The sequence below is a fragment of the Rana temporaria genome, chromosome 13 (assembly GCF_905171775.1).
Source record: "Rana temporaria chromosome 13, aRanTem1.1, whole genome shotgun sequence".
Classification (NCBI taxonomy): domain Eukaryota; kingdom Metazoa; phylum Chordata; class Amphibia; order Anura; family Ranidae; genus Rana; species Rana temporaria.
Window position 1 is genome coordinate 3,453,546 of NC_053501.1, and position 27,952 is coordinate 3,481,497.

A 27,952-nucleotide genomic window follows, 5' to 3' on the forward strand; every position below is an offset into this window, starting at 1 on the left:
CCATACACACGAGAGGATTTATCCGCGAATACGGTCCAGCGGACCGTTTCCGCGGATAAATCCTCTCGAGGATTTCAGCGGATTTCTCTGCGATGGAGTGTACTCACCATCGCATTGAAATCCGCGCCGAAATCCTCTGGCGATGACGTGTCGCGCCGTCGCCGCGATTATGACGCGGCGACGTGCGCGACGCTGTCATATAAGGAATTCCACGCATGCGTCAAATCATTACGACGCATGCGGGGGATCCCTTCGGACGGATGGATCCGGTGAGTATATACAGACCAGCGGATCCATCCGTTGGGATGGATTCCAGCAGATAGATTTGTTTAGCATGTCAGCGAATATTCGATCTGCTGGAATCCATCCCAGGGGATAAATATCCGCGGAAACAGATCCGCTGGAGTGTACACACCATAGGATCTATCCGCTGAAACCCATTCGCTGGGATTTTTCAGCGGATGGATTCTATCGTGTGTATGGGGCCTTAGTGTAGGCACAGATTGGAGGGAGATTGGTCATGCAGCCCTGTCATCACTCGCCCCCAGCTTAAATCCACTCGCCAAATGCTAGTAGGCGAGTGGAAATTTTGAGGGCTGGTCAATATATCAATACATATTGCTAATATATAATCTAATATATCAGCTGCAATATATAATAGGTCTATCTTTGTATTAACACATTATAGTTAGTTAGGTTTCCTCTATATGGAAAATGACTGTCTATAAAAGTATCTTACAGAGAGAGAGAGAGATGTTTTTGGAGAGTTTTGCAGATGTTATGTAACCACAAGTTTATATCAAGATAGCAATGTCTGTACATTGTACAAACTCCTGCCAGGTTAGGCCACATAATAAACTGACATTTGCCGACACTCGCTGTAGCAAGAGGTGTGATAGATGTGGTCAGATTAACCACTTGCCGCCCTGCGCCCGCCAATGACAGATTGACGGCGGCAAAGTGGTTGTAGAATCCTGACCGGACGTCATATGACATCCTCAGGATTCTGAGCCGCTGCGCGCCCCCGGGGGCGCGCATCGCGGCGATCGTTGTTGCAGGGTGTCAGTCTGACACTCTGCAACACCGATCTCGGTAAAGAGTCTCTCACGGAGACTCTTTACCATGTGATCAGCCGTGTCCAATCACGGCTGATCACGATGTAAACAGGAAGAGCTGTTGATGGCTCTTCCTCACTCGCGTCTGAAAGACGCAAGTAGAGGAGAGCCGATCGGCGGCTCTCCTGACAGGGGGGGTTCGCGCTGATTGTCTATCAGCGCAGCCCCCCCTCGGATCGCCACATGGACCACCAGGGAAGCCCACCTTGGACCACCAGGGAAGGGCAAAAAAAAAAGGGGGGGCAAAAAAAAGTCTGTAAAAAAAAAAAAGTCTGGGAAAAAAAAAAGATGCCAATCAGTGCCCACAAATGGGCACTGACTGGCAACATAAGTAAATCAGTGCCGCCCCACAGTGTCCATCAGTGCCACCCCACAGTGTCCATCAGTGCCACCCCACAGTGCCCATCTGTGCCACCCCACATTGCCCATCTGTGCCACCCATAAGTGCCGCCCATGAGTGCCCATCTGTGCCGCCTATGAGTGCCCAGTGCCGCCCATGAGTGCCCATCAGTGCCACCCATAAGTGCCGCCCATCTGTGCCGCCTATGAGTGCCCAGTGCCGCCCATGAGTGCCCATCAGTGCCGCCCATGAGTGCCCATCAGTGGGCCTATGTGTGCCCATAAGTGCCGCCTATGTGTGCCCATCAGTGCCGCCTATGAGTGCCCATCAGTGCCGCATACCAGCGACCCAATCAGTGCCACCTCATCTGTGCCCGTCAGTACTACCTCATCGATGTCCATCAGTGCCATCTCATCTGTGCCCATCAGTGCCGCCATATCAGTGCCCGTAATTGAAAGAGAAAACATACTTATTTACAAAAAAAATTACAGAAAAAAATAAAAACGTAATTTTTTTTCAAAATGTTCAGTCTTTTTTTAGTTGTTGCGCAAAAAAAAAAACCTGCAGAGGTGATCAAATACCACCAAAAGAAAGCTCTATTTGCGGGGAAAAAAGGACGCCAATTTTGTATGGGTACAGCGTAGCATGACCGCGCAATTGCCATTCAAAGTGCGACAGCGCTGAAAGCTGAAAATTGGCTTGGGCGGGAAGGTGCGTAAGTGCCCTGTATGGAAGGGGTTAAAAATCCGGTTTTTGTTTTCACTGCGATCTGTAAAATCAAAAATAACACTTTCCTTCCTGAATGAAATACCTTCTTCTGATTGGCTGCGTTGGATTCCAGGTAACGTTGTCACACCTTTTCTGGAATGTATTTTCTATCTCTGGTCATTTTCTGACTTTATAAGCCAAAGCACAAAGGAGAAATCCTCAGAATTCCATCCATCTCAGCGAGAAGTCTTTCACCGCGACAGAGGCGACGTCTTCCCCGGACACGCGTAAGATTTTATTTTGTTGCCATGGTAATATCGCCGATCTTCTTAATGGATTGGTTCACAATTTACAGACTGAACTAAAAACAAAATCTGACATATTGGGCCGGATTCAGGTAGAATTGCGCATTATTTACGGAGGCGCAGGGCAACGTTTTTGCCCTGCGCCCCCGCAATTTTTTTGCGCTGCCCTCGATTCACGGAGCAGAAGCTCCTTAAATTGCGCGGGCGCGCCGGCAAAATGCCCGGCGCAAGCGCGCGCAATTTAAATGATCCCGTAGGGGGGGCGGGAATCATTTAAATTAGGCGCGTTCCCGCGCCGATCGTAGAGCGCATGCTCCGTCAGGAAACTTTCCCGACGTGCATTGCGGCAAATGACGTCGCCAGGATGTCATTTGCTTCAAAGTGAACGTGAATGGCGCTGGATTCGCAAACAATTACACAGGCGCAATTGCTTCTTGAATCCAGGCCAATGTCTGTATCTGATTGGATGCTCAGGTAGCTGCTGTTTGGCTGAGAATTTTGCTTTATAGATCCTTTGATTCTTCAGTTGAAGGGTGTTGGGCAGGAGGGTGGTGACAAAGCAAGAAGGGCATGATATCCCATGTTTACTCCTCCCCTTTTGTCGTCCATACAAAACTCAGTGACTTTACCGTGTAGGAGAGGCTGGGCGGAGGACCTGGGGGACATATGGTGCCCACGTGTCCCGGGACTGTCCCGCAATTGACAGGTCTGTCCCTGGTCCCGGGCACCTTCATTCTGGGACAATACAATGTCCCGGAATGAAATAGAGGTCACAGCCACCCCCTACTAACTAATAACTACATTTCTGTAACTGGTTGCTAGGGCCAGCCCTGTCTGGCATCTTGCACCCAGTGCTAGGGCCTGCACCTAGTGCAGCACTGCTGTCCCCACACACCTCGGCACCTCCTCCTTCTCCAGCACCCAGTGGCAAGCAGCAGGGACTGGAGTGATCTTCACTCTCCAGATAGTGACGCCACTCCTTATCTTCTACGCACGTGGCTCATGCAGAGGGAGTGACAGCGGCACTGCATCTGGTGGCAGGCTATGGGTGGCAAGCGGCACTGCATCTGGTGGCAAGTGGCACATTCACCTGACAAATGACCCGCCGCCAAATTCCCCATCAACCCCGAAGACTACATTTCCCCCCGACCCCCTCATCTTTTTTTGGGGAAGGTGTCCCTGAATGGCAGTTTGGAAATGTGGTCACCCTAGGGGGACATTGACGGTGAGACATGGGAATCCTGTTTGCAAGCGGGGCCTTTGACCTCAGTTTCACAATCGCATAGATTGTCTCACCTGTTTCCAGGGCTGGACTGGGACAAAAATGTGGCCCTGGACTTCATCCAGACTGGCCCACTTTGACAGATCTCTCCCACAGTGGCCAGACAACTCCCGCACCCCCCCGACCACCCGAGCCCCCTCTCCCCCTTCACTAGCCACTAGCCGTTTTACTTTATTAGAGTAGAACGGCTGGTACTGGTACTCTTATAGGCAGTACCAGTGGGCAAGCTAGACATTATTTCACCTGGGGGCAAAGAATAAGTTTGGTGCCCCCCCTTATGGGACAAGATTAGGCAGAAGTGAGAAACTGCCAGGCCATAGCTGTTGAGCCCACTGTCTGTCCCCTCCCCCAGGCTCCTCTGTCGTCCCCCCTGCTCCTCTGGTCCTCCCCCTGCTTCTTTGTTCCCCCCAGGTGAGCGCTGCGGGGAGGGAGAGGAGGTGAGCGCTGCAGGAAGGGAGAGACAGCGGAGGGGGACGGCGGGCCACTGTCACTGAAGCCGGCCCACTGAGCCATCGGCCCACCGGGAAACTCCCTGTAGTCCCAATGGCCAGTCCATCCCTGCCTGTTTCTGTTGCACAGGGTCTACCGCACACCCATTCAACTGTTCCGATGGGGTAGGAGGGATTCCTCTCTGTGTCCCAAACAATGCGGGGAGGAGGGATCGCTTATTCACTGGCGCTGTCCCAAGCTGCGTCGGTTCTGGAGGAGTGTCACGGAGGTTGTTTCCTCGGTGTTCCAGGTTAGGGTCCCATTGGACCCACTGGTATGCATACTAGGTGCCGTGGATGAAGAGGTCTACCCTCCACCAGTTAATATCGCAGTGATCAGGCTTTTATACCTAGCAAGGAAACAGATAGCTAGATTCTGGTTGTCCCCGCACGTTCCGACTAAAAAACAATGGAACGACCAGGTGAACCTCATTATTGTGAGGGAGCGCTATACATATCAGCATAGAAATGCGTCCAAAAAATGTAACTCCATCTGGCAGCCCCGGCTGGAGACGCCTGGATTAGCACCTCCGAGACTGGTTATTAGTGTTGCTCACGAATATTCGTATTGCGAATATTCGGCTCGAATATGGCATATTCGAGTATTCGCGATATATTTCGAATTTCGCGGTGAATATTCGCAATTCCGAATATTCGCATTTTTTCAATTTTATTTTTAAAACAGATCACATCCTATCGACGTCTAAAAGCATTGCTGGTATGATTAGAGACCCTGGGCCGAGTAGCTAAGCTGAGGCGATCCTTTTATGTTGCCGAATATAAAAAAAAAAAAATTGCGAATTTTCGCTAATGCGAATGCGAAAATGATTGCGAATTTTCGATAACTGTGGTAGGAGAACTCTGATTGTCTCTGATGCAAAAGGGGGGGGCTTTGTGTATGTTTCTGTTATGAATATTTGTATGTTTGATATTATTTTTTTTTGTAAGAAGGAAAAAATTGCGCATACCTTAAAAAAAGGGGAGAATACAGCAGCAACTCAAAAATGTTATACAACATAAATGAATACAAGACAGAAAATGGAGTCGCTCTACAAGAATAAAAAATATGTCTAGTGACAAGACATGTGGGCAAATGATAAAATAAGCAAGCGCAAATAACTTGTGAAATACACAGTGAAACAAATATATAAAGAAATATAGTCCCAATAATAGAAAAATAATCTTTCATAAAAATGTCTTTGATATGTGAAGTGAAAAAAAGTCCAAAGCATGCAGCATGAACGTGTTCAATCTTCAAGGTGTTTGATTGACAAACGGCTGTGACAGATGGATAGAGTAAAGAATCACCACCAACGCAAAACACTTTTTATTTTCTATTGTAAAATATCACGAATATTCTGAGCCAATCAGAGTGCTCCTTCCGCATTTGCCGAATATTCGCAATTATTTTGTATTGTAAAATATCACGAATATTCTGAGACAATCAGAGTGCTCCTTCCGCATTTGCCGAATATTCGCAATTATTTTGTATTGTAAAATATCACGAATATTCTGAGCCAATCAGAGTGCTCCTACCGCAGTTATCGAAAATTTGCAATTATTTTCGCATTCGCAATAGCGAAAATTCGCAATCATTTCATTTCGATAAAATATCACAAATATTCGAATTTAGCGAATATATCTCGAATATTCGACTATATATTCGAGATATATCGCGAAATCGAATATGGCATATTCTGCTCAACACTACTGGTTATGACTCGGTTGTTGCAGATGTAGGTGACATTCCCCCCCCCCCGGGAGTAGAACCTGATTGTGTATAGAGATATTCGTACTAGTGGGTATTATACTATGGATACGAGAGCACGCATCAATGGCAGGAAGTTGTTCTGAATATTTGGGCAGACTGTGGAATGCGGGATTTCAGGTATGGCCCGTTGGCCAAGTGTCTGATTGTGTGGGGGGGTGAGGCGGTTCTCGCCTACACGACACTGCGTTAATTTTGTTATTAACAGTGGGGTGGATTCAAGAAGCAATTGCGCCTGTGTAACCATAGGTTACACAGCGCAATTGCTTACTTGCCCCGGCGTAACGAGTGCTCCTGATTCAGGAACCTCGTTACGCCGACTGCAGCCTAAGATATGCGCGGCATAAGGCTCTTATGCCCGCATAACTTAGGCTGCATTCTTGCGATGGCTGCTAGGTGGCGTTCCCCTTGTGGTCAACGTATAGTATGCAAATTGCATACTAACGCCGATTCACAACGTTGCGCGAGCCCTGCGTACGCAATTTACGTAGTTTCCGTACGGCGGTTTTCGCGCAAGGCTGCCCCTGCTATTAGCAGGGGCAGCCAATGTTACGTATACCCGTCGTTCCCGCATCGCGAAATTTGAATATTACGTACTTTGCGTAAGTGAGTCGTGAATGGCGCTGGACGCCATTCACGTTCACTTTGAAGCAAATGACGTCCTTGCGATGTCATTTGCCGCAATGCACGTCGGGAAAGTTTCCCGATGGAGCATGCGCTCTACGATCGGCGCGGGAACGCGCCTAATTTAAATGATTCCCGCCCCCTACGGGATCATTTAAATTGCGCGCGCTTGCGCCGGGCATTTTGCCGGCGCGCCAGCGCAATTTACGGAGCTTCTGCTCCGTGAATCAAGGGCAGCGCAAAAAAATTGCGGGGGCGCAGGGCAAAATCGTTGCCCTGCGCCTCCGTAATAAATGCGCAAATCTACTTGAATCTGGGCCAATGTTTTTTGTACTTTTCTTGTGCCTCTGTTCTAGCATGTGTATGGTACTAATATCCATGCGATGATGTTCTGTATATTTTCATGTATGCTGCCCTATATTCATGTATCTGACTTTCCTTTTTTATTTTTTGGCACAATAAACTATTTTTCTGATTTAAGAAAAAAAAACCTGGACCGGATCCCACCTTAGTTCCCTGCACATGAACACATGCGAAGTGAAACATATAGCTGGATTCAGGTAGGCGGGCGCATCCTTGCGGCGGCGTAGCGTATCGTATTTACGCTACGCCGCCGTAAGTTAGCAAGGCAAGTGCTGTATTCACAAAGTACTTGTCTGCTAAGTTACGGCGGTGTAGCGTAAATGGGGCCGGCGTAAGCGCGCCTAATTCAAATGAGGATGTGGGGGGCGTGTTGTATGTAAATTAACTGTGACCTGACGTGATTGACGTTTTTTACGAACGGCGCATGCGCCGTCCGTGTACATATCCCAGTGTGCATTGCGGCAAAGTACGCCGCACGGACGTATTGGTTTCGACGTGGACGTAAATTACGTCCAGCCCTATTCACGGACGACTTACGCAAACAACGTAAGATTTTCAAATTTCGACGCGGGAAACGACGGCCATACTTAACATTACTAGTCCAGCTATTTGATGGAAAAACGTTACGCCTGAAAATGCCTTACGTAAACAGCGTATCTGTACTGCGTCGGCCGGGCGTACGTTCGTGAATAGGCGTATCTAGTGATTTACATATTCTACGCCGAACGCAATGGAAGCGCAACCTAGCGGCCAGCCTGAAAAATTACACTTTAAGATACGACGGTGTAAGACACTTACGCCGCTCGTATCTTAGCCTAATTTAAGCGTATTTGGTTACCAGAATACGCTTAAATTTGCATCGGCGCACATTCAGACTTAGGCTGGCGTATCTACTGATACGCCGGCCTAAGTCTTTCTGAATCTGCCTAATAATGTCCAGCGATCACCTCGCCTTTCATCATGTCACAATAGTTAATCTGGTTGAAAAAAGACCATCAAGTTCAACCAACATAGATTTTTTTTTTAAAAGGACACACACACAAATTGAAAGCTGATCATATCCCCCCCTCATGTATTTATACATGGAGATCATATCCCCCCCTTATGTATTTATACATGGAGATCATATCCCCCCCTTATGTATTTATACATGGAGATCATATCCCCCCCTTATGTATTTATACATGGAGATCATATCCCCCCCTTATGTATTTATACATGGAGATCATATCCCCCCCTTATGTATTTATACATGGAGATCATATCCCCCCTTATGTATTTATACATGGAGATCATATCCCCCCCTTATGTATTTATACATGGAGATCATATCCCCCCCTTATGTATTTATACATGGAGATCATATCCCCCCCTTATGTATTTATACATGGAGATCATATCCCCCCCTTATGTATTTATACATGGAGATCATATCCCCCCCTTATGTATTTATACATGGAGATCATATCCCCCCTTATGTATTTATACATGGAGATCATATCCCCCCTTATGTATTTATACATGGAGATCATACCCCCCCTTATGTATTTATTAGGGTTGTCCCAATACCGATACCAGTATCAGTATCGGGACCGATACCGAGTATTTGCGGGAGTACTCGTACTCCCGCAAATACCCCCGATACTAAAATAGAATACTTGTTTCCCCCCCCCCGCGCGCTGCCGCCGCAGCCGCCGTCGCCGTTAATCACCGTGCGGGGAACAGCTTTCGTTTGAATAGCTGTATCCCCGCCGTGTATAGACACTCCCCCTTGCCGCGAACACACGATCAGACATTCCGACAACAAAACTGGATACATTTCAGACGGAATGTTGGCTCAAACTTATCTTGCATACACACGGTCACACAAATTTTGTCGGAAATTTCCGAACGTCAAGAACGCGGTGACGTACAACACGTACGACGGCACTAGAAAAATGAAGTTCAATACCCGTCGTGTTAGTAGAAGTTTGGTGAGAGACGATTCGCTCTTTTCAGCCTCGTGGTTTTCAGTCCGTTACAGCGTGACGAACGAATGTGCTATCTCCATTACGAACGCTGGTTTTACCAGACCGAACGCTTCGCTCTCATACTTGATTCAGAGCATGCGTGTCATTTTCTGCGTCAGAATTGTCTACACACGATCGGAATTTACGAGCACGGATTTTGTTGTCGGAAAATCTGAGATCCAGATTTTTTTTGTCGGAAGTTCCGACAGCAAATGTCCGATGGAGCCTACACACGGTCGGAATTTCCGACAACAAGCTCCCATCGAACATTTGTTGTTGGAAATTCCGAGCACGTGTACGCGGCGTTAGTCTTATCAGGGGTTGAAAACAAAGACTCAACTAACACCTTGTCATTACCTGCAGGTGAGTGTCTATACTGAGAAGACATGAAGTTCCTCCTAGTTTCGCTTTTGCTCATCCCGGTCATAACTTCTTCAGATGACCACAAACCTGAAGAGTCCCATGAAGGTGCCGAAGGAGTAAAAGGAAATACTGAATTTGCCTTCGATTTCTTCAAGCATCTGACCTCCATGTCCTCTCGGTGCAAGGATTCTCCACCCAAAAATATTGTCTTGTCACCTTTCAGTATTTCTTCTGCTCTTTCCATGCTGTTGTTGGGCGCCCAATCAAAGACCCACCAGGAAATCTTGGAAGGTTTGAGCCTGAACAACACAAACCTCCCAGAAAGTGAGATCCACCGGGCTTATTCCACTCTTCTCCATCTGCTGAATGAACCAAAAAGCAGCCTTCAGGTTGACATCGGCAATGCCCTCTTTGTAGAGCAGACACTGACCTTGCTCAAGAGCTTTGAAGATGATTTGAAGAATTTTTATCATGCTGAAATTAGGAAGACCAATTTCAATGACCCACAAGAGGCTAAAAAAGAAGTGAATGAATATGTGAAGGATAAAACTGAAGGCAAAATTGAGGAACTCATCGAAGAATTCTCTGCAGATACTAGGTTGGCCCTGATCAACTATGTTCTGTTTAAGGGTAAGAAGAGAGCCTCAGGATCTGGAGTAGATGATTACATGCGTAGTGCTACCCGAGGGGAGGCTGCTGTAGATTACTCCGGGTCTTACTTGCTAGTCACAAGAACAGGTCCATGCACACTGACAATACGGGCTCAGCCTAGGGGATGTCAAACAAAACCAAATACCTTTCCAAGCTCAACTTACCATCCAGCCTGCGACCAACCAGATGACCCTGTCTAACAATATGCATTTAAACAGGGGTTTAGTCTCCACATATTTGCAAATATAAACGCGTAAGCTACTGAGCCCTGTCAGGGCACCCCATTTTCTGTAGTCCCAAATTTTATTTTGAGAGCCTCCACAGTGGACAGCACTGGTGTGCCAACGCGTTGGACATCTTTACTGCCATGTGCTGGGTGTCCAGTGTACCCCTGTACATTTAAGGAGGGTTGGGCTCCAGGCTCACCTGCCCTCTATCTATCCATTATTATGCGTGTCCTTCCACTATGGAGGCTCTCAAAGCCCCCCCAGAGCTCCTTGCTGTGGAGGCCAGTTATAGGTGGGGCAGTGGCCATTTGTTTGTACTGTTTAAATACTGGTGAGGCAACGCAGTGGACATCTTTGCTGCCATGGTGCTATGTGCTGGGTGTCCAGTGTGCCCCTGTACCTTTAAGGAGGGTTGGGCTCCCTCCAGGCTCACCTGCCCTCTACCTATCCATTATAATACATGTGCTTCACTATGGAGGCTCTCATAATTTAGAGTTAGGACTACAGAAACAGGGGGGCCTGATGAAACTCTGTAGCTTACATATACAATTGCAAATGTGTGCAGACTAAGCTCCCGTTTTTAACGCATATTGTCAGACAGGACAATTTTGGTTGGTCCCCTCCCGCTCTTTGGCATAACAGCCAAGTGGCTTTTTAGCCGCATATCACAAGAAAGCCAACCGCTGGCTCTAAACAGTACCGGGGTGATGGGTGCAGCTGCAAGCATCACCCCAGTACAAACCCTTCAAGCCAAGGCTGCATATTTGCGTCAGGTCGGCGTGAAGGGCTTACCCTCTTCCCATTTGCGCTATAGCCGAATGATGGCTACAGCGCGGATCTACTTTGCCGGGAGGCAGTCAATAGACATCCTCCCGTGCTCAAGCGGCCAGCGCTCCCCCTGCAGGGCGCGCACGGCTCACTCTGTGATCAGCGAGTCTGAGACTCGCTAGATCACAGATCGGAGTAAGGGGTCGACCCCGACCTCTTACCACGTGATCAGCTGTCAGCCAATGACAGCTGATCATGTGATGTAACACAGAGCCGGTAATTGGCTATTTTTTCTCCTCAAGCTGATGTCGCGGAAGACAGAGGGACATCGGTCCCGAGCAAGGAGAGCTGGCAAGCTCATCTGTGCCCATGTGTGCCACCCATCAATGCCCACAGTCCCACCTATCACTATCACCAATCAGTGCCTCATCAACAGTGCTGCCCATCAGTGTCACCTACCAGTGCCCATCAGTACTACCCATCAGTGACACCCATCAGTGACACCTTATCTGTGCCCATCAGTACCGCCTTATCTGTCCCCATCAGTGCCACCTTATCTGTCCCCATCAGTGCCACCTTATCTGTCCCCATCAGTGCCACCTTATCTGTGCCCACCAGTGCAGCCTATCAGTGCCCATCAGTGCCGCCTCATCAGCACATATCAATGAAGGAGAAAAATTACCTGTTTGCAAAATTTTATAACCATTTTTTTTTTCAAAATTTTCAATTTTTTTTGGTTTGTTTAGCAAAAATTAAAAAACCCCAGTGGTGATTAAAGTGGAGTTCCACCCATTTTTTATGTTTGTCTGTGCTGCATGCCCTAATCTCATAGTGTTCAGACAATTTTAATTTATTTGGTTGATTGTAAATACCTTTATTTTGTAGTCCTTCATTACTTCCTCCTCCTTATTAGCCTAGGCAATTAAGTCACATGGCTATTCGCAAGGGTTTCTGGGATAGGCATCATGTTTCTCAGTAGTCCTTGCAAACCTGACTTAAACCTATTACATTGCGAGATATGCAAAGCTGAAATCCAGGAAGTCATACAGTCTGGCTTCATGATGCCCACACTTAAGATGGCCACGGTCTATTTCTAGATTATAAACTAACTAAATGCTCTAACAACCTAACAAAACGGACCTTAGTTTACAGACTAACTTTACTAGACTACATTAAGCTTGTGCATTACAGGGGTATTTATATTTAAAAAGTGAAATTGTGGGTGGAACTCCCCTTTAAATACCACCAAAAGAAAGCTCTACTTTATTATAATTATTTGGGTACAGTGTTACATGACCGCACAATTGTCATTCAAAGTGCATCAGCGCTGAAAGCTGAAAATTGGTCTGGGCAGGAGGGGGGGTTTAAGTGCCCAGTAAGCAAGGGGTTAAAGAGACAAAACATGGGAAATGTGCAGGTATTGATGAGATATATTGATGATGCTTTTTTTTTCCAGACATTCGCTTTAATGCCACCGAGCATGTTTTATATATGGCACCAAATCTAATAATTTCATGAGTTTATTTATCCATTAACCAATTTTTTTCGGGGGGGGATTTAAAACATATATATGTTTTATGTTATTAGGAGAATGGCAGTATACTTTTCGTATATCATTTACAAGCAAGTTCAAGGTTGATAAGAACACAACGGTGGATGTTCAAATGATGCTTCGAACAGGTCGGTACAACATTTTCCGTGACACGGAGCTTCCTTGTACAGTGGTGGAGCTTCCATACAAGGATGACGCATCCATGATTATCGCCATGGCCGAGCCGGGCAAGATCCGTGAGGTAGAGCGAGGAATGTCCTCTGAGGCCGTACAACGATGGAGGACATCATGGAGAGAAACGTAAGACCACTGCAGGCCAATGTACAAAAAAAACACGAAACTTGGTTTACATGTTTATTCAAACTTAATTTTTTTTTAAATATATAATTGCATTAAACGTATCTATATTCTGACATGCCATATGCCAGCTGAAAGTTGAAATTGAACTTGCTGGGCGAGCATGTATAGTATACACTCATTTAGCTTACAGGAGAAAGACAGCCCAAGACAGACACCAGCAGTTCTGTGATGTTGACTTGTATCCTAAAGGGTAAGAAGGAGGCAGGACAAGAACAGAAAGGAGATGGGAAAAGGGCAAACAGGAGGAAAGACAAAGGGAAGCGGAAGATGGAACAAGGGTGGGCAGGTCAAAGTCAGGCAGGAGGTGGTAAAAGGGCCTGCAGATGGCAGGACAAAGACAATTGAGTTGGACAAGGACAGACCAGAGGCAAAACAAAAGCAAGCAGCATGTGGGACAAGGGCAGGCAAGAGGCAGGTCAAAAGCAGGCAAAAGGCTGAAAAAAGGCCAGGCAGGAAGCAGGACAAGAGCAAGGAAGGATAAGGGAAAAGGGCTAGCAGGAGGAAGGACAAATGCAGGCAGAAGGCTGAACAAGGGTAGGCAGGAGGAAGGACAAAAGCAGGCAGAAGGCTGAACAAGGGGTAGGGAGGAGGAAGGACAAAGGCGGGCAGAAGGCTAAACAAAGGCAGGCAGGCTGGAGTCATGGAAAAGGCATTCAGATGGGGGGATAAGAGCAAAGAGGAGGAAGGACAAGGGAAGGTAGTTTGTTAAACAAGGGCAGGCAGGAGGCAGGACAAAAGCATTCAGATGGTGAGACAAGGGCAGGCAGGAGGAAGGACAAAGGAAAGCAGAAGGCTAACCAAAGGGCAGGCAGGATGAATGAATGAATGAATGACTTGTATAGCGCAACGCATGCAAACTGAATCGCCTCTGGGCGCTTTTTCCAGCCAGTATCTGCTTGGCTGGCGCGGTCATTTTTACCCCATAGGATCATGACACGCTAGGGACACACAGTCATACACACATATATACATATATGCTGGGCCAATTTGGACGAGATCCAATTTACCTACCAGCATGTCTTTGGAGGAAGGACAAAAGCATTCAGATGGTGGGACAAGGGCAGGCAGGAGGAAGGACAAAGGAAAGCAGAAGGCTAACCAAAGGGCAGGCAGGAGGAAGGACAAAAGCATTCAGATGGTGGGACAAGGGCAGAAAGGAGGCATGACAAAGGCATGCAGAAGGTGGGACAAGGGCAGGCAGGAGGCAGGTCAAGGACAGGCAAAAGGTTGAACAAGGACAGGCAGGAGGAAGGACAAAGGGATTCAGATGGTGGGACAAGGGCAGGCAGGAGTCATGACAAAGGCAGGCGGAATTTGAGACAAGGGCAGGCAGGAGGAAGGACAAAAGCATTAAGATGGTGGGACAAGGGCAGGCATGAGGCAGGACATGAACAGGCAAAAGGTTGAACAAAGACAGGAAGGAGGAAGCACATAGGCAAGCAGAAGCCTGAACAAGGACAGGCAGGAGGAACTGCGGTTAGCAAGGAATTCAATGCACTTCTTTATGTGAGAACTCAGTAATGGACCCCAGGCGTCACTCCACACAAACAGGAGTTTGGGGGTTCTCTACATCATCTCTCTCTCACATAAAGAAAGGTGTTGAGCTACTAAGGATGGACGCATTACAACATGCGACCAGAGCTTAGCGTTTAAAATTATATATTAAAGGTAGAGATTCTAATGCACAACTGTATGCAAGTGATTACCAGTTAAACAGAGCGTCGTGCATTAGGCCACTAAGGGAGAAGGTATGATATACGTCAACCCTTAGCATAGAAAAGTTTAGGCGAACATGTTCAGCAACTTAAGGCATAGGCCCATAAACAAGTAGCACTTATGTCAAGCACGTAGTAAATAGGATTGTAGAGACAACTAATAGTTGCATAAGAAAGGCAAATATAGCTCAGGTAATTTTGAGTGTATATGTCCCTTTAAGATACTCCACAGCAATAGGCAACAGGTACAACATTCAGTCCCAAGCAGTATAGAAATAGTTAGCAAGCCAGAGTTAAATATAGTACTTCATAACGGTAATAAGTGAACAGGTAATTCTAAAGGAGTAGTTGTTACTTATCCGTTTTGCAGGGCTTCTTCTATGGAGGGTGTCAGCAAGGAAGAAATCTTAGGTTGTCCACAGCGAAGGTAGTCTGGACGTAGTGAAGGTCCTTGCTAGCTGGCCATAATGTTGCTGTCTGGCTTGAATTTCAGTATGGGGAGCGTTGGTACCTTTATTGTAGCGTGGCCGACACGGCTGACAATAATAGAACAATGGGGCATATTCTTATAGATCTGAGGCGGCGGAACGTATGTCCTTTACGTTACGCCCCCGCAAGTTTAAGTGGCAAGTGCCTGATTCCCAAACCACTTACCTGTAAACTTGCGGCGGCGTCGCGTAAAGTCCACCCGCGCAAGCCCTCCTAATTCAAATGATCCTGGTAGGGGGCGTGGATCATTTAAATTAGGCGCGCTCCCGCGCCAATCGTAATGCTCATGCTCCGTCGGGTAAATGACCCAACGTGCATTGCGCTAAATGACGTCTCACGGACGTCATTTGTTTTGACTGTAACGTAAATGGCGTCCAGCGCCATTCACGGACGACTTACGCAAACGACGTTAAATTTTCAAATTTCGACGCGGGATTGACGGCCATACTTAACATTGAGTACGCCACCTAGGGGGCATCTTTATCTTTACGCCGCGTATCGCTTACGGAAACGACGTTAAAACACTACGGCGGGCAAGCGTACGTTAGAGAATCGGCGTGACTAGTCATTTGCATATTCTACGCTGACCGCCACCTAGCGTAAATATTGCAGCCTAAGATACAACGGCGCAGGCCGTCGTATCTTAGGCATTTTTAACTGTATCTCAGTTTGAGAATACACTTAAACATAGGATCGGACTTACGTCGGCGTATCTGCTGATACGCCGGCGTAAATTATTTGAGAATATGGCCCAATGTTTCTATTCAAAAAGAATGCCTTTATAGGCTAGGAACAGATGCAGTGCATAAGCACTGATTCAAAGAAAACCGCTGATTCGCAGCGCACTTCCGCGTTCCAAGCTGGAACGCACGCGGCCCCCGGGCGATGACGTCATTGCACGGTCGCCGTAATGCGTTCCAACGTGGAACGCACTACAGAAAGGAGTCGGCGCGAGGAGCGCCTGTTACAGTGTCTGGGATTTGATCTTGGTTTTCATAGTCTGTTTCCTATGTCCTGAACCACCAGGGGAGTGGTTTTATGTTTGTATCCTAGTTATTTTCTACTTCACAAGTTGGGATGTTTTCTCCACCCTGAGACCAGCTGTAAGCAGTCTTCTCATCAGTGTCCCGATAAATCTCCACTTCCCCTTCCTGTCCTTGCCCTAGTATAGGTTCCTGTTTATGCTGGCATGTCCAAAGTCCGGCCCGCGGGCCAGTTGCGGCCTGCGGTCTGGTTTTATATGGCCCCCACTTGCAATTTGCTTTTATCACTTTTGTGCTTGAGCTTGGTTTTAAAATATATATATATGCCTTATATATATTCTCTAATCTAATAATCAAAAAAATATATAATTGCTCATCCTTGCCCTGAGTGGAGCTTGGGGGCCACAGAAGAGATAAAGGCCAGGGGCCATATTCTCTTACATTTTCGGCGGGCGGTGCGTAAGCCATTTACACTCCGCCGCCCCAACCTACAGGAGCAAGTGCTGTATTCCCCAAACACTTGCTCCGTAGATTGGGGCGGCGTAGTGTATTTGGCCCGGCGTATCCCCGCGTAAATCCAAGGGGGCGGCTTCTATTTAAATTAAGCGCGCCCCCGATTCTAACGAACTGCGCATGCGCCGGGCTTAAAATAGCCCAGTGCGCATGCTCCAGTTCTCGGCGTAAAACGTCAATGACGCCGACGTGTGCGTCATTGACGTATAGTCGTATTCGCAGACGACTTAGTAAAACGACGTACCCGACGGGAAAACACGACGCGGACCCGACGCCATACTTAACATGGCCTACGTGGGACTGGCGTAAGGTTACCCCTCATATAGCAGGGGTAACCTTACGCCTACGCAAACAACGTTAGAGACGGTTACGCGACACGATTTCTTTCTGGAATCGGCGTATCAGGCTCATTTGCATAAACAAATGAGACCTGAACGTAAACGCCACCTAGCGGCCGGCGGAGTAATTACATTTAAGATCCGCCAGTGTAAGTGACTTAAACATGTCGGATCCTAAGTGTATCTATGCGAAAATGATTCTAAGAATCACTCGCATAGATACGCGGGTCAAAAAAGAGAGATACGATGGAGTATCCTGAGATGCTCCATCGTAACAATACTCAGAATATGGCCCCAGATTTCTTCTGTCCTCATCCTTACCCTTAGCGGAGCTCTGGGATTTGTTGGGGGGCAAAGAGGAGATGTTGCCGGGGTTTTGGTTAGGCTGTTCGCACCACCCATCGAGGTTCCTTATATTCTGGCTGCATGATCTCAACCGTCCCTCCACCTGATACTGGGATAACAAGACTACCTGTCAGGAAAGTGGAGGGGGGGACGGTTGTAGTCTCCTGGCAGACCTGACACGCAGGGAGTGCGACAAGGGCATGCAGGAGGCAAAGGCAGGCGTAAAGGGCAAGGGCAAGGCCCACAGGCATGATGTCAGCAGCTATATGGGTGTTTCAGCTGCAGTAGTTTTTACTATTTCCCAGTTCTCATAAGCTTCATTGTTTGTTTTGTTTTTTTACTTCACAGGCTTATTGACCTTTATGTACCCAAATTTAAGATAACTTCCAAAATAGACCTGGTGGATGAGTTATCTAAAGTTGGCATCGTGACCCCTTTCACCGATGCTGCAGACTTCTCCGGAATCATTCCTGATTTCAGGCTTAAAGTGGGATCGGTAAGACTCCATTCTATTCATTATTCCTGTTATTGAGTTTATATTTGGCCAGTAAACATGGTGTGACCTCTGACCTCCTATCCTCTAGACCAGTGGCGTCACTAGGGTTGGTGTCACCTGGTGCGGTAAAATATAAAATATGGTGTCAGCCCCCCCCCCCCCCCCCAATAACATTTTCTCTCTGTTCTCCTTTCTTCCCCTTTTCTCTCTCTCCCTATCCATCTTTCTTGTTCGTTCTATCCCTTCTTCTTTCTCTCCATTTTTCTTTGTCCCCTCCCCCCACCTCTCTTTCTCCAGAACCGGAATTCACATTAAAACACCACACTGTGCCCCCTGCATACCTCTGCATCCTTCAATATCTTTTTGTTACTACTGTGTACCCCTCTCCACAACTGCACCTCTGGACCCCTTTACATTACACATCCCCCTGCATCTGAATTCCGCTGGGGGATTTACGATCCGCCGCCGCAAGTTTGGAGGTAAGTGGTTTGTGAATTACCCACTTGCCTCGCAAACATGCGGGAGCGGATCTTAAATCAGGTAGATCGAGCGGATCTAAAGATCCGCTGATCTACGTGAATCTGGCCACTTAACTGTAAGTAGTAAATGTAATAAAATGTTTTTTTACAGGATTTTAGGGTCAACATTAGGGGTGCGCGCTATACGCCGGAGCGCGCAATACCCCGATAAATACGGTAAATGTTAATACCGTGTGCTGACCACATGTCCAAATGGTAATAGATAAGGCTCTACACAAAATGCAGTTTAACCATGAAGTGTGTACTTGGTAGAGAAAAAAATGATATAATGTAGTTTTTTTTTTATTATTATTATTATTATTATTATTATTATTATTATTATTTTTTTTTTTTTTTTTCAAAAGTGTCACTATTTTTGTTTATAGCGCAAAAAATAAACGCAGAGGTGATCAAATACCACCAAAAGAAATCTCTATTTGTGGGAAACAAAGAGACATACATTTTGTTTGGGTACAACGATCGCAGGACCGCGCAATTGTCAGTTAAAACGACGCAGTGCCACATCGCAAAAAAAATGGCCTGGTCATTAAGGGGCAAATCCTTTCCGGTCTTTAAGTGGGGGCAGCCCTGTAGGCAAGCTGCCTTGGATCAGAGCCATGCATCGCCATGGTGCAGCTGAGCCCGCTGCCACCATCATAGCAACAAATGGGGTCATGCACCCTGGCAGTCTTGTTGCTATGGTGCTGGCTGCTGACCTGTCCATGCCATGGCAAGTCACGGCATTGATCCGGGGGGGCAAACTGGGTCTCCAGAAGAACCGAGATGGCACGTCAGGGTGATGTGGGACTCTGGTTGGGAAACACGGGTCTATCCAACAGAAAGCAAAAGTACTGGAGAAAATTATTAGAAAAAACACACAAATATAATTGTATATAAAGTTTGTTTCTTGGGGCCATATTCTGAGTAAGGATACGATGGAGTATCTCAGGATACTCCATCGTATCTCTCTTTTTTGGCCGGTGTATCTATGCGACTGATTCTTAGAATCATTTTCGCATAGATACACTTAAGATCCGCCAAGACACTTACACTGTCGGATCTTAAATGTAATTACTCCGCCCGCCGCTAGATGGCGTTTACGTTCAGGTCTCATTTGTTTATGCAAATGAGCCTGATACGCCGATTCCCGAACAAATTCTCGTTGCGTAACCGTCGCTAACGTCGTTTGCGTAGGCGTAAGGTTACCCCTGCTATATGAGGGGTAAGTTTACGCAAGTCCCACGTAGGCCATGTTAAGTATGGCGTTGGGTCCGCGTCGTGTTTTTCCGTCGGCTACGTCGTTTCCCTAAGTCGTTCTTGAATACGACTTTACGTCAATGACGCACACGTCGGCGTCATTGACGTTTTACGCAGAGAACTGGAGCATGCGCACTGGGCTATTTTAAGCCCGGCGCATGCGCAGTTCGTTAGAATCGGGGGCGCGCTTAATTTAAATACAAGCCGCCCCCTTGGAGATATGCGTGGCTACGCCGGGCCATTTACACTACGCCGCCCCAAACTACGGAGCAAGTGTTTGGGGAATACAGCACTTGCTCCTGTAGGTTGGGGCGGCGGAGTGTAAATGGCTTACGCGCCGCCCGCGGGAAATCTAGGAGAATATGGCCCTTGGTCTTTTCTTGTACTGATTAGAAACTCCCATCCCCCCCGACATCCAATCATCTTGTAGAACTACAGCTGAGCGGGTTGTGTTTGGTGATTATTTGCTGATCTTATCATGTCTGTTATTATATTTCAGGCCGTACATCAGGCCGTCATAAATGTGGATAAAGAAGGGACAGTGGCCGCCGCAGCCACCGGCGTGGGGTTATGTGGAGCGGCACTCAATACCCCCCTCCCCCTCCCGATAGTCATTGATAAGCCATTTGTTTTCTTCATCATTGAGCAAAAAACCGACAGCCTTCTTTTCATGGGGACGGTCGCCAATCCTACAGAGGAATGAACCTCAATGTTTCCATCTCTGCCACAATGTAACATTCCCGTGGATTAAATAAAACTTGATGAATAAAAGCTGTACACTCTCCGGATGGTTTGTCACATATTTGGACCCGGGGTCTCCAAACTTTTCATAGGGCCAGTTTACTGTCCTTCAGACTTCAGGGGGGCCGGACTGTGCCCAGTGAGGGTAGAAAATATCCCGGGCCCAACATCAGTGAGAATAATTAAACATTGCCTCAGTTACATAGAGCCTGAGGTCAGGAGGAGGAGGAATAGTGTCCCATCATGGGTGTCAGTGGGAGGAATAGTGTCCCATCATTGGTGTCAGTGGGAGGAATAGTGCCCCATCATTGGTGTTAGTGGGAGGAATAGTGTCCCATCCTTGGTATCAGTGGGAGGAATAGTGCCCCATTATTGGTGTCAGTGGGAGGAATAGTGTCCCATCATTGGTGTCAGTGGGAGGAATAGTGTCCCATCATTGGTGTCAGTGGGAGGAATAGTGTCCCATCATTGGTGTCAGTTTTTCTTTGTCCTTTCTTTGTCCCCTCCCCCCACCTCTCTTTCTCCAGAACCGGAATTCACATCTCAGGAGCCTATAGGCCAGGGGCGTACCTAGAGCATTTGGCACCCGGGGCGGATCCAATAACTGGCACCCCCCCCCCCACGTTAAAATGTAAAAACACCCCACTGTGCCCCCTGCATACCTCTGCATCCTTCAATATCTTTTTGTTACTACTGTGTACCCCCTCTCCACAGCTGCACCTCTGGACCCCTTTACATTACACAGCCCCCTGCATCACTGGACCCCTTTACATTACACAGCCCCCTGCATCACTGGACCCCTTTACATTACACAGCCCCCTGCATCACTGGACCCCTTTACATTACACAGCACTCCGCACCTCTGGACCCTTTTACACTACACAGCCCTCTGCACCCCTTTACATTACACAGCACCCTGCATCACTGGACCCCTTTACATTACACAGCACCCTGCATCACTGCACCCCTTTTACATTACACAGCCGCCTGCACCTCTGCATCCCTTTACATCACATAGCCCCCTGCACCTCTGGACCCTTTTACACTACACAGCCCTCTGCACCCCTTTACATTACACAGCACCCTGCACCTCTTGACCCCTTTACATTACACAGCCACCTGCACCTCTGGACCCCTTTACATTACACAGCACCCTGCATCACTAGACCCCTTTACATTACACAGCACCCTGCACCTCTGGACCCCTTTACATTACACAGCACCCTGCATCACTAGACCCCTTTACATTACACAGCCCCCTGCATCACTGGACCCCTTTACATTACACAGCCCCCTGCATCACTAATCTAAACGTATCTAAACGAATGGAACGTAACAAATATAATAATATTGATAATATTGATTCACCAAGCACTTGCGTGTAAACTTACAGCGGTGTAACGTAAAGCCATCCGGCGCAAGCCCGCCTAATTCAAATGGGGCGTGTACCATTTAAATTAGGCGCATAGGTTACAGAAGACAGCGGGCCATTCAGGAAGCACTGCATGACTCGCTCATGCGCAGTAGGAAACAGGCTCTGAAGCCCTTCCTGTTTCCCTGAGTATGGGTGCCGACCCCTGCACCCGGAGTCAATGGATGGGTCGGCTTCGGGGTGCCAACATCGCGGTCTCCCAACAGGTAAGTGTCCTTATATTAAAAGTCAGCAGCTACAGTATTTGCATCCGGTATTTGTAGCTGCTGACTTTTAAAGCATATATGGCGAATATCTCCTAAACCATACAGGTTTAGGAGAGATTTCCAGTACCTACACGTAAACCTTATGTAGCACTACCCCCCCCCCCCCCGAAGGAGCTGCTGGTTTAGATTTTGGGTCTACACTCTGCCTATCAACCCCAGAAGTTTGGCCCGAACCCTCCCTTGGCACAACTGGACAACACAACAATTGTGGAACCCACTGGCAGTTGGGTACCACAATGATATTGTAACGGACATATGCATGCTGCCGGGACAGTTATAATCTTCATGCAAGGAGGACTACAAGGAACTGCATGGCTTGTCACAATTGGATGTACCACATTGTATTCTGAGCTCAAAGGGTTAATTGGACAAGTCTCTTTCATTGCTGAATGCTAATGTTCCCTTCGCATAGCTAATGAACTCTCTCTTGTGTAGGTAACAGCCTCCTGTGAGGTGTATGCTGATGGGGATTATGTGTGAGTGATAATTGTTTTAAAGGTTAATTGAATTCTATTGAGAAAGGAATGTGCCTGGCCAGAAAATGTTAAGTGGTTTGCGGTGCCGAAGCGTCTAGAGACTGGTCAAGTGATTAATTCAAGGAGATGTCATTGTTTCAGGGGGTCTGTGTTGAAGCCCCCTACTGGGTGAAGGGGGGGCGGAAACTGTCATTTGTAAGCAGATATAAGCAGGTGAAATATGCCAAATAAAGTCAGTCTGCTTGACCCTTCAAACGTAGCCCGTCTCGTTTCTTGGAAGGGCGTTCGATGGGATATCCCGGCGGTACCTGCATATCATAACTTGTCAGCAAAAAGGACGTCTCCAACGGCCGATACCCCTCACTACCAGTGGGTAGCCGTTACATTGGTTGGCAGCAGCGGGATGGTCCTTTTATCCAAAGAACAAGTTCTGAATGGAGTCGCAGTACGCCAGGCTGAAAAGATCCACACTAAAAGATCTATTGGAGATTCGTGGTAGGAGCGCCAGCAACAGACCACGGAGGGAGCTGATAGCTGAACTGCTGGAGCTGGAACGAAATGGATGGATCCATGGAAGGAACTGACCCCCTTGCACCGGTCAGCGAGGAAGATGTAATTACTGGGATTGTACAGCGGAGATTATCCTTGTATCCAGAAACGTCCGTGGAACTAATAAACCAGCTGTTCCGGGAAGCAAGGGAAGAGATACAAACGAAGAGGGGACAAGAACTGGAACTGGTAAGAGCGAAACAGCCCATTACACCTGCAGTTCCTACCCCCCTACCTGCTGCTACAGGAAAGAAAATACCGTTCACTGCATTTAAAGCTTTTGTAGAAAGTGAGGAGGAAATCGATGGATATTTGGCGGATTTTGAGAGGCAGTGCTCACTACACCAGGTACCACCAGACCAATGGGTCACTATTTTGTCGGGGAAATTGTCGGGCAAAGCCAATGAAGCCTTTCGGGCTCTTGCTCCAGAGGATATTTTACAATACCAGCAAGTTAAAAAGGCGCTGCTAACCCGATACGCCGTAACTCCAGAAGCCTACCGCCGGCGCTTCCGGGAGTCCAAGAAGATGGCTGTGGACTCCCACATGGAATGGGCCAACCAGTTACAAAGGGTGGCATCCCTTTGGGTCCAAGGGTGCAAGGCCAACACCGGGGAGGAAGTATTGCAGCTGTTCCTAATGGAACATTTCTTCCAAGACCTGGCCGCAGACATACAAGACTGGGTACGAGATCGCCGTCCCGCTAACTTAAACGAGGCGGCTCGGCTAGCAGATGAGTACGCGGAGACAAGGAAAGTAAGCCAGGGTACTATGCGGCTGGCTCAGAAGGTAGAACCGCGTACTCCAACCGTCACCCCACGCCCAGAGTTTCGGGCTCCAGTCCCACCACGTCCTCAGGGGCCTAGCAACTACCCCCGGGATTCGCCTAGGGTGACGTGCCATCACTGCAGCGACACGGGACATATTGCTCGTTATTGCCCTTTGAGAGCTACAAATAACAATTGGAGACGCACAACACCCAACACAGAGGGCACTCCATCACGTCCCTCTGCGGCCCACTGCCTGGAGACCGAGGGGGGCCCTGAGGAATGTCTGGGAATTTGGTATGAGGCAGACCCAATACAAGCTGCCTCTCCGGATAACCGTCAGCATCACCGTCAGGAGGTACGAGTGAATGGACAAGTAGCACAAGGCCTAAGAGATTCCGGGACTACTATCACTCTGATTCAAAAACATCTGGTAACGCCAGAGAACGTGTCCACTCACACAGTTGCCGTCCGGGTCGCAGGGGGTGCTGTATTTCGCGTACCCACCGCACGGGTGCACTTAGACTGGGGAGCCGGGTCAGGAAAGACCACAGTTGGTATCATGGACAACCTACCTGCCGAGGTGGTGCTGGGCAACGACATTGGCCCTCTGACTTCGGCTTATTTACCTACACCTGCTGTTGCTTGTGCCGTGACCACCTGCGTTGCTGGAATCAACCCGCTTGCTACTGAGAACCGGGTAAGACTACCTTCCCCGACATGTACTGTAGATCCGGCACAATATCACAGTCTAAAATGGGAATGTGACAAGTTGGCCAGTGAGAAATCAGAGATGCAACGACACTATGTCATGTATTATGAGATGTCCCGTGGCTTGAACATTGAAATGCACAAACAGGCGGAAATTGTCAAAAGATTAAATGGGATTTGCATCCAGGTGGTGCCGTATCTGTCCCAAGAGCATCAGCAACAGGTTTTGGGAGCCATTGAGAGAGCAAAGCAAGTGACTGTTCCAGAATTGAATTCTATTATTCACCGTCACCATCAGCTACCGACCTGGTAAGCCAATGGGAAGGCCGACGGACTGTCCAGGCAAACGGAACTTTTACCCTAACAGCAGACCGGACATCCCCAAGTTGATCCGAAAAGGATCAATCCGGGTCTGCCGGAGTGTTCCACAAAAGGGGAGTAGTGTAACGGACATATGCATGCTGCCGGGACAGTTATAATCTTCATGCAAGGAGGACTACAAGGAACTGCATGGCTTGTCACAATTGGATGTACCACATTGTATTCTGAGCTCAAAGGGTTAATTGGACAAGTCTCTTTCATTGCTGAATGCTAATGTTCCCTTCGCATAGCTAATGAACTCTCTCTTGTGTAGGTAACAGCCCCCCTGTGAGGTGTATGCTGATGGGGATTATGTGTGAGTGATAATTGTTTTAAAGGTTAATTGAATTCTATTGAAAAAGGAATGTGCCTGGCCAGAAAATGTTAAGTGGTTTGCGGTGCCGAAGCGTCTAGAGACTGGTCAAGTGATTAATTCAAGGAGATGTCATTGTTTCAGGGGGTCTGTGTTGAAGCCCCCTACTGGGTGAAGGGGGGGGGGCGGAAACTGTCATTGTTCTTGTAACAGTTGTAAGCAGATATAAGCAGGTGAAATATGCCAAATAAAGTCAGTCTGCTTGACCCTTCAAACGTAGCCCGTCTCGTTTCTTGGAAGGGCGTTCGATGGGATATACCGGCGGTACCTGCATATCATAACTTGTCAGCAAAAAGGACGTCTCCAACGGCCGATACCCCTCACTACCAGTGGGTAGCCGTTACAGATATCATACAGTGATAAAGATACAATTACCGTATTTATCGGCGTATACCGCACACTTTTTTGCCCTGAAAATCAGGGCAAAGTCGTGGGTGCGCGATATACGCCGATGTTTAAATGCCTGCGCCGACATATACCGAGCGCAGTACACTCAGGTACATTCGGCCAGGCTTTGCTTTACTCGTAGTCACGCTCTGTGACGTTTATGCGTGAGAAGCCGAGCCTGGTCGAGTGTACTGCGCTCGGTATACGTCGGCGAAGGCTTCAAACTGAGCGCGGGAAGCGGGGATTCGACATGAAGACAGCGCGGGAGAAGCAGGGAGGACACCACCAAGGCCGCAGATGGACGCCGGACCGGACGAGGCCGCCGATACGCCGGGCAAGACACCAAAACTGTAAGTAGTAAATGTAATAAAATGTTTTTTTTTACAGGATTTTAGGGTCAACATTAGGGGTGCGCGCAATACCCCGATAAATGCGGTAAATGTTAATACCGTGTGCTGACCACATATACAAATGGTAATAGATAAGGCTCTACACAAAATGCAGTTTAACCACAAAGTGTGTACTTGGTAGAGAAAAAAATGATATAATGTAGTTTTTTATTATTATTAATATTATTATTATTATTATTATTATTATTATTATATTTTTTTTTTTTCAAAATTGTCACTCTATTTTTGTTTATAGCGCAAAAAATAAACGCAGAGGTGATCAAATACTAGGGTTGTCCCGATACCACTTTTTTAGGACCGAGTACAAGTACCGATACTTTTTTTCAAGTACTCGCCGATACCGAATGCCGATACTTTTTTTTAAATGTGTCCCCAAATGCAGCCATGTCCCCCCACAAATGCAGCCATGTCCCCCCACAGATGCAGCCATGTCCCCCCACAGATGCAGCCATGTCCCCCCACAGATGCAGCCATGTCCCCCCCATATATGCAGCCATGTACCCCCCATATCCAGCCATGTCCCCCCCATATCCAGCCATATCCCCCCATATCCAGCCATGTCCCCCCCATATCTAGCCATGTCCCCCCCATATGCAGCCATGTCCCCCCATATCCAGCCATGTCCCCCCCATATCCAGTCATGTCCCCCCCATATATGCAGCCATGTCCCCCCCATATGCAGCCATGTCCCCCCATATCCAGCCATGTCCCCCCATATCCAGCCATGTCCCCCCCCATATCCAGCCATGTCCCCCCATATGCAGCCATGTCCCCCCATATACAGCCATGTCCCCCCATATGCAGCCATGTCCCCCCCATATCCAGCCATGTTCCCCCATATGCAGCCATGTCCCCCCCCATATCCAGCCATGTCCCCCCCATATCCAGTCATGTCCCCCTTACCGTACATGCTGCCGTGCCGCCGCTTGGTTAATACGGGCGGGGAACATTACAGCTTTCATTCGAATAGCTGTAGTCTTTCGCGCCGCGCTGCGTATAGACACTCCCCCTTGCTCGGGATTGGACAGTTCACCCGAGCAAGGGGGAGTACCTATACGCGGCGCGGCGGGAAACACTACAGCTATTCAAATGAAAGCTGTAATGTTCCCCGCACGTATCAACCAAGCGGCGGCGGCAGCCGGGATGCGGCGGGATGCTGCCATCATCATAGCAACAAATGGGGCCATGCACCCTGGCAGTATTGTTGTTATGGTGCTGGCCGCTGACCTGTCCATGCCATGGCAAGTCACGGCATTGATCCGGGGGGCAAACTGGGTCTCCAGAAGAACCGAGATGGCACTTCAGGGTGATGTGGGACTCTGGTTGGGAAACACGGGTCTATCCAACAGAAAGCAAAAGTACTGGAGAAAATTATTAGAAAAAACACACAAATAAAATTGTATATAAAGTTTGTTTCTTGGTCTTTTCTTGTACTGATTAGAAACTCCCATCCCCCCCGACATCCAATCATCTTATAGAACTACAGCTGAGCGGGTTGTGTTTGGAGATTATTTGCTGATCTTATCATGTCTGTTATTATATTTCAGGCCGTACATCAGGCCGTCATAAATGTGGATGAAGAAGGAACCGTGGCCGCCGCAGCCACCGGCGTGAGGTTATTAGGAATGGCATTTAATATGCACCACCCCCTCCCAATAGTCATTGATAAGCCATTTGTTTTCTTCATCATTGAGCAAAAAACCGACAGCCTTCTTTTCATGGGGACGGTCGCCAATCCTACAGAGGAATGAACCTCAATGTTTCCATCTCTGCCACAATGTAACATTCCCGTGGATTAAATAAAACTTGATGAATAAAAGCTGTACACTCTCCGGATGGTTTGTCACATATTTAGACCCGGGGTCTCCAAACTTTTCATAGGGCCAGTTTACTGTCCTTCAGA

At 47.9% G+C, this 27,952-nt stretch overlaps 1 protein-coding gene across 3 annotated transcripts; it reads left to right on the top strand.

Moving 5' to 3' along the window:
- The first annotated feature begins 2,343 nt into the window (after positions 1-2,343).
- Positions 2,344-27,881, top strand: LOC120920757 (serine protease inhibitor A6-like). 3 transcript variants are annotated; one of them, XM_040333034.1, is made up of 6 exons: positions 2,346-2,450; positions 7,143-7,190; positions 9,366-9,995; positions 12,599-12,863; positions 17,655-17,802; positions 20,077-20,361. In XM_040333034.1, the coding sequence occupies exons 3-6, from the start codon at positions 9,389-9,391 to the stop codon at positions 20,278-20,280; spliced, it is 1,224 nt and encodes a 407-aa protein (XP_040188968.1). In that variant the 5' UTR covers positions 2,346-2,450; positions 7,143-7,190; positions 9,366-9,388; the 3' UTR covers positions 20,281-20,361. The 3 variants fall into 3 exon arrangements, with proteins under 3 accessions (XP_040188967.1, XP_040188966.1, XP_040188968.1); XM_040333033.1 differs by lacking the exons at positions 7,143-7,190; positions 20,077-20,361 and adding an exon at positions 27,597-27,881 and having other exon boundaries at positions 2,344-2,450; XM_040333032.1 differs by lacking the exon at positions 7,143-7,190 and having other exon boundaries at positions 2,344-2,450.
- The last annotated feature ends 71 nt before the right edge of the window (positions 27,882-27,952 follow it).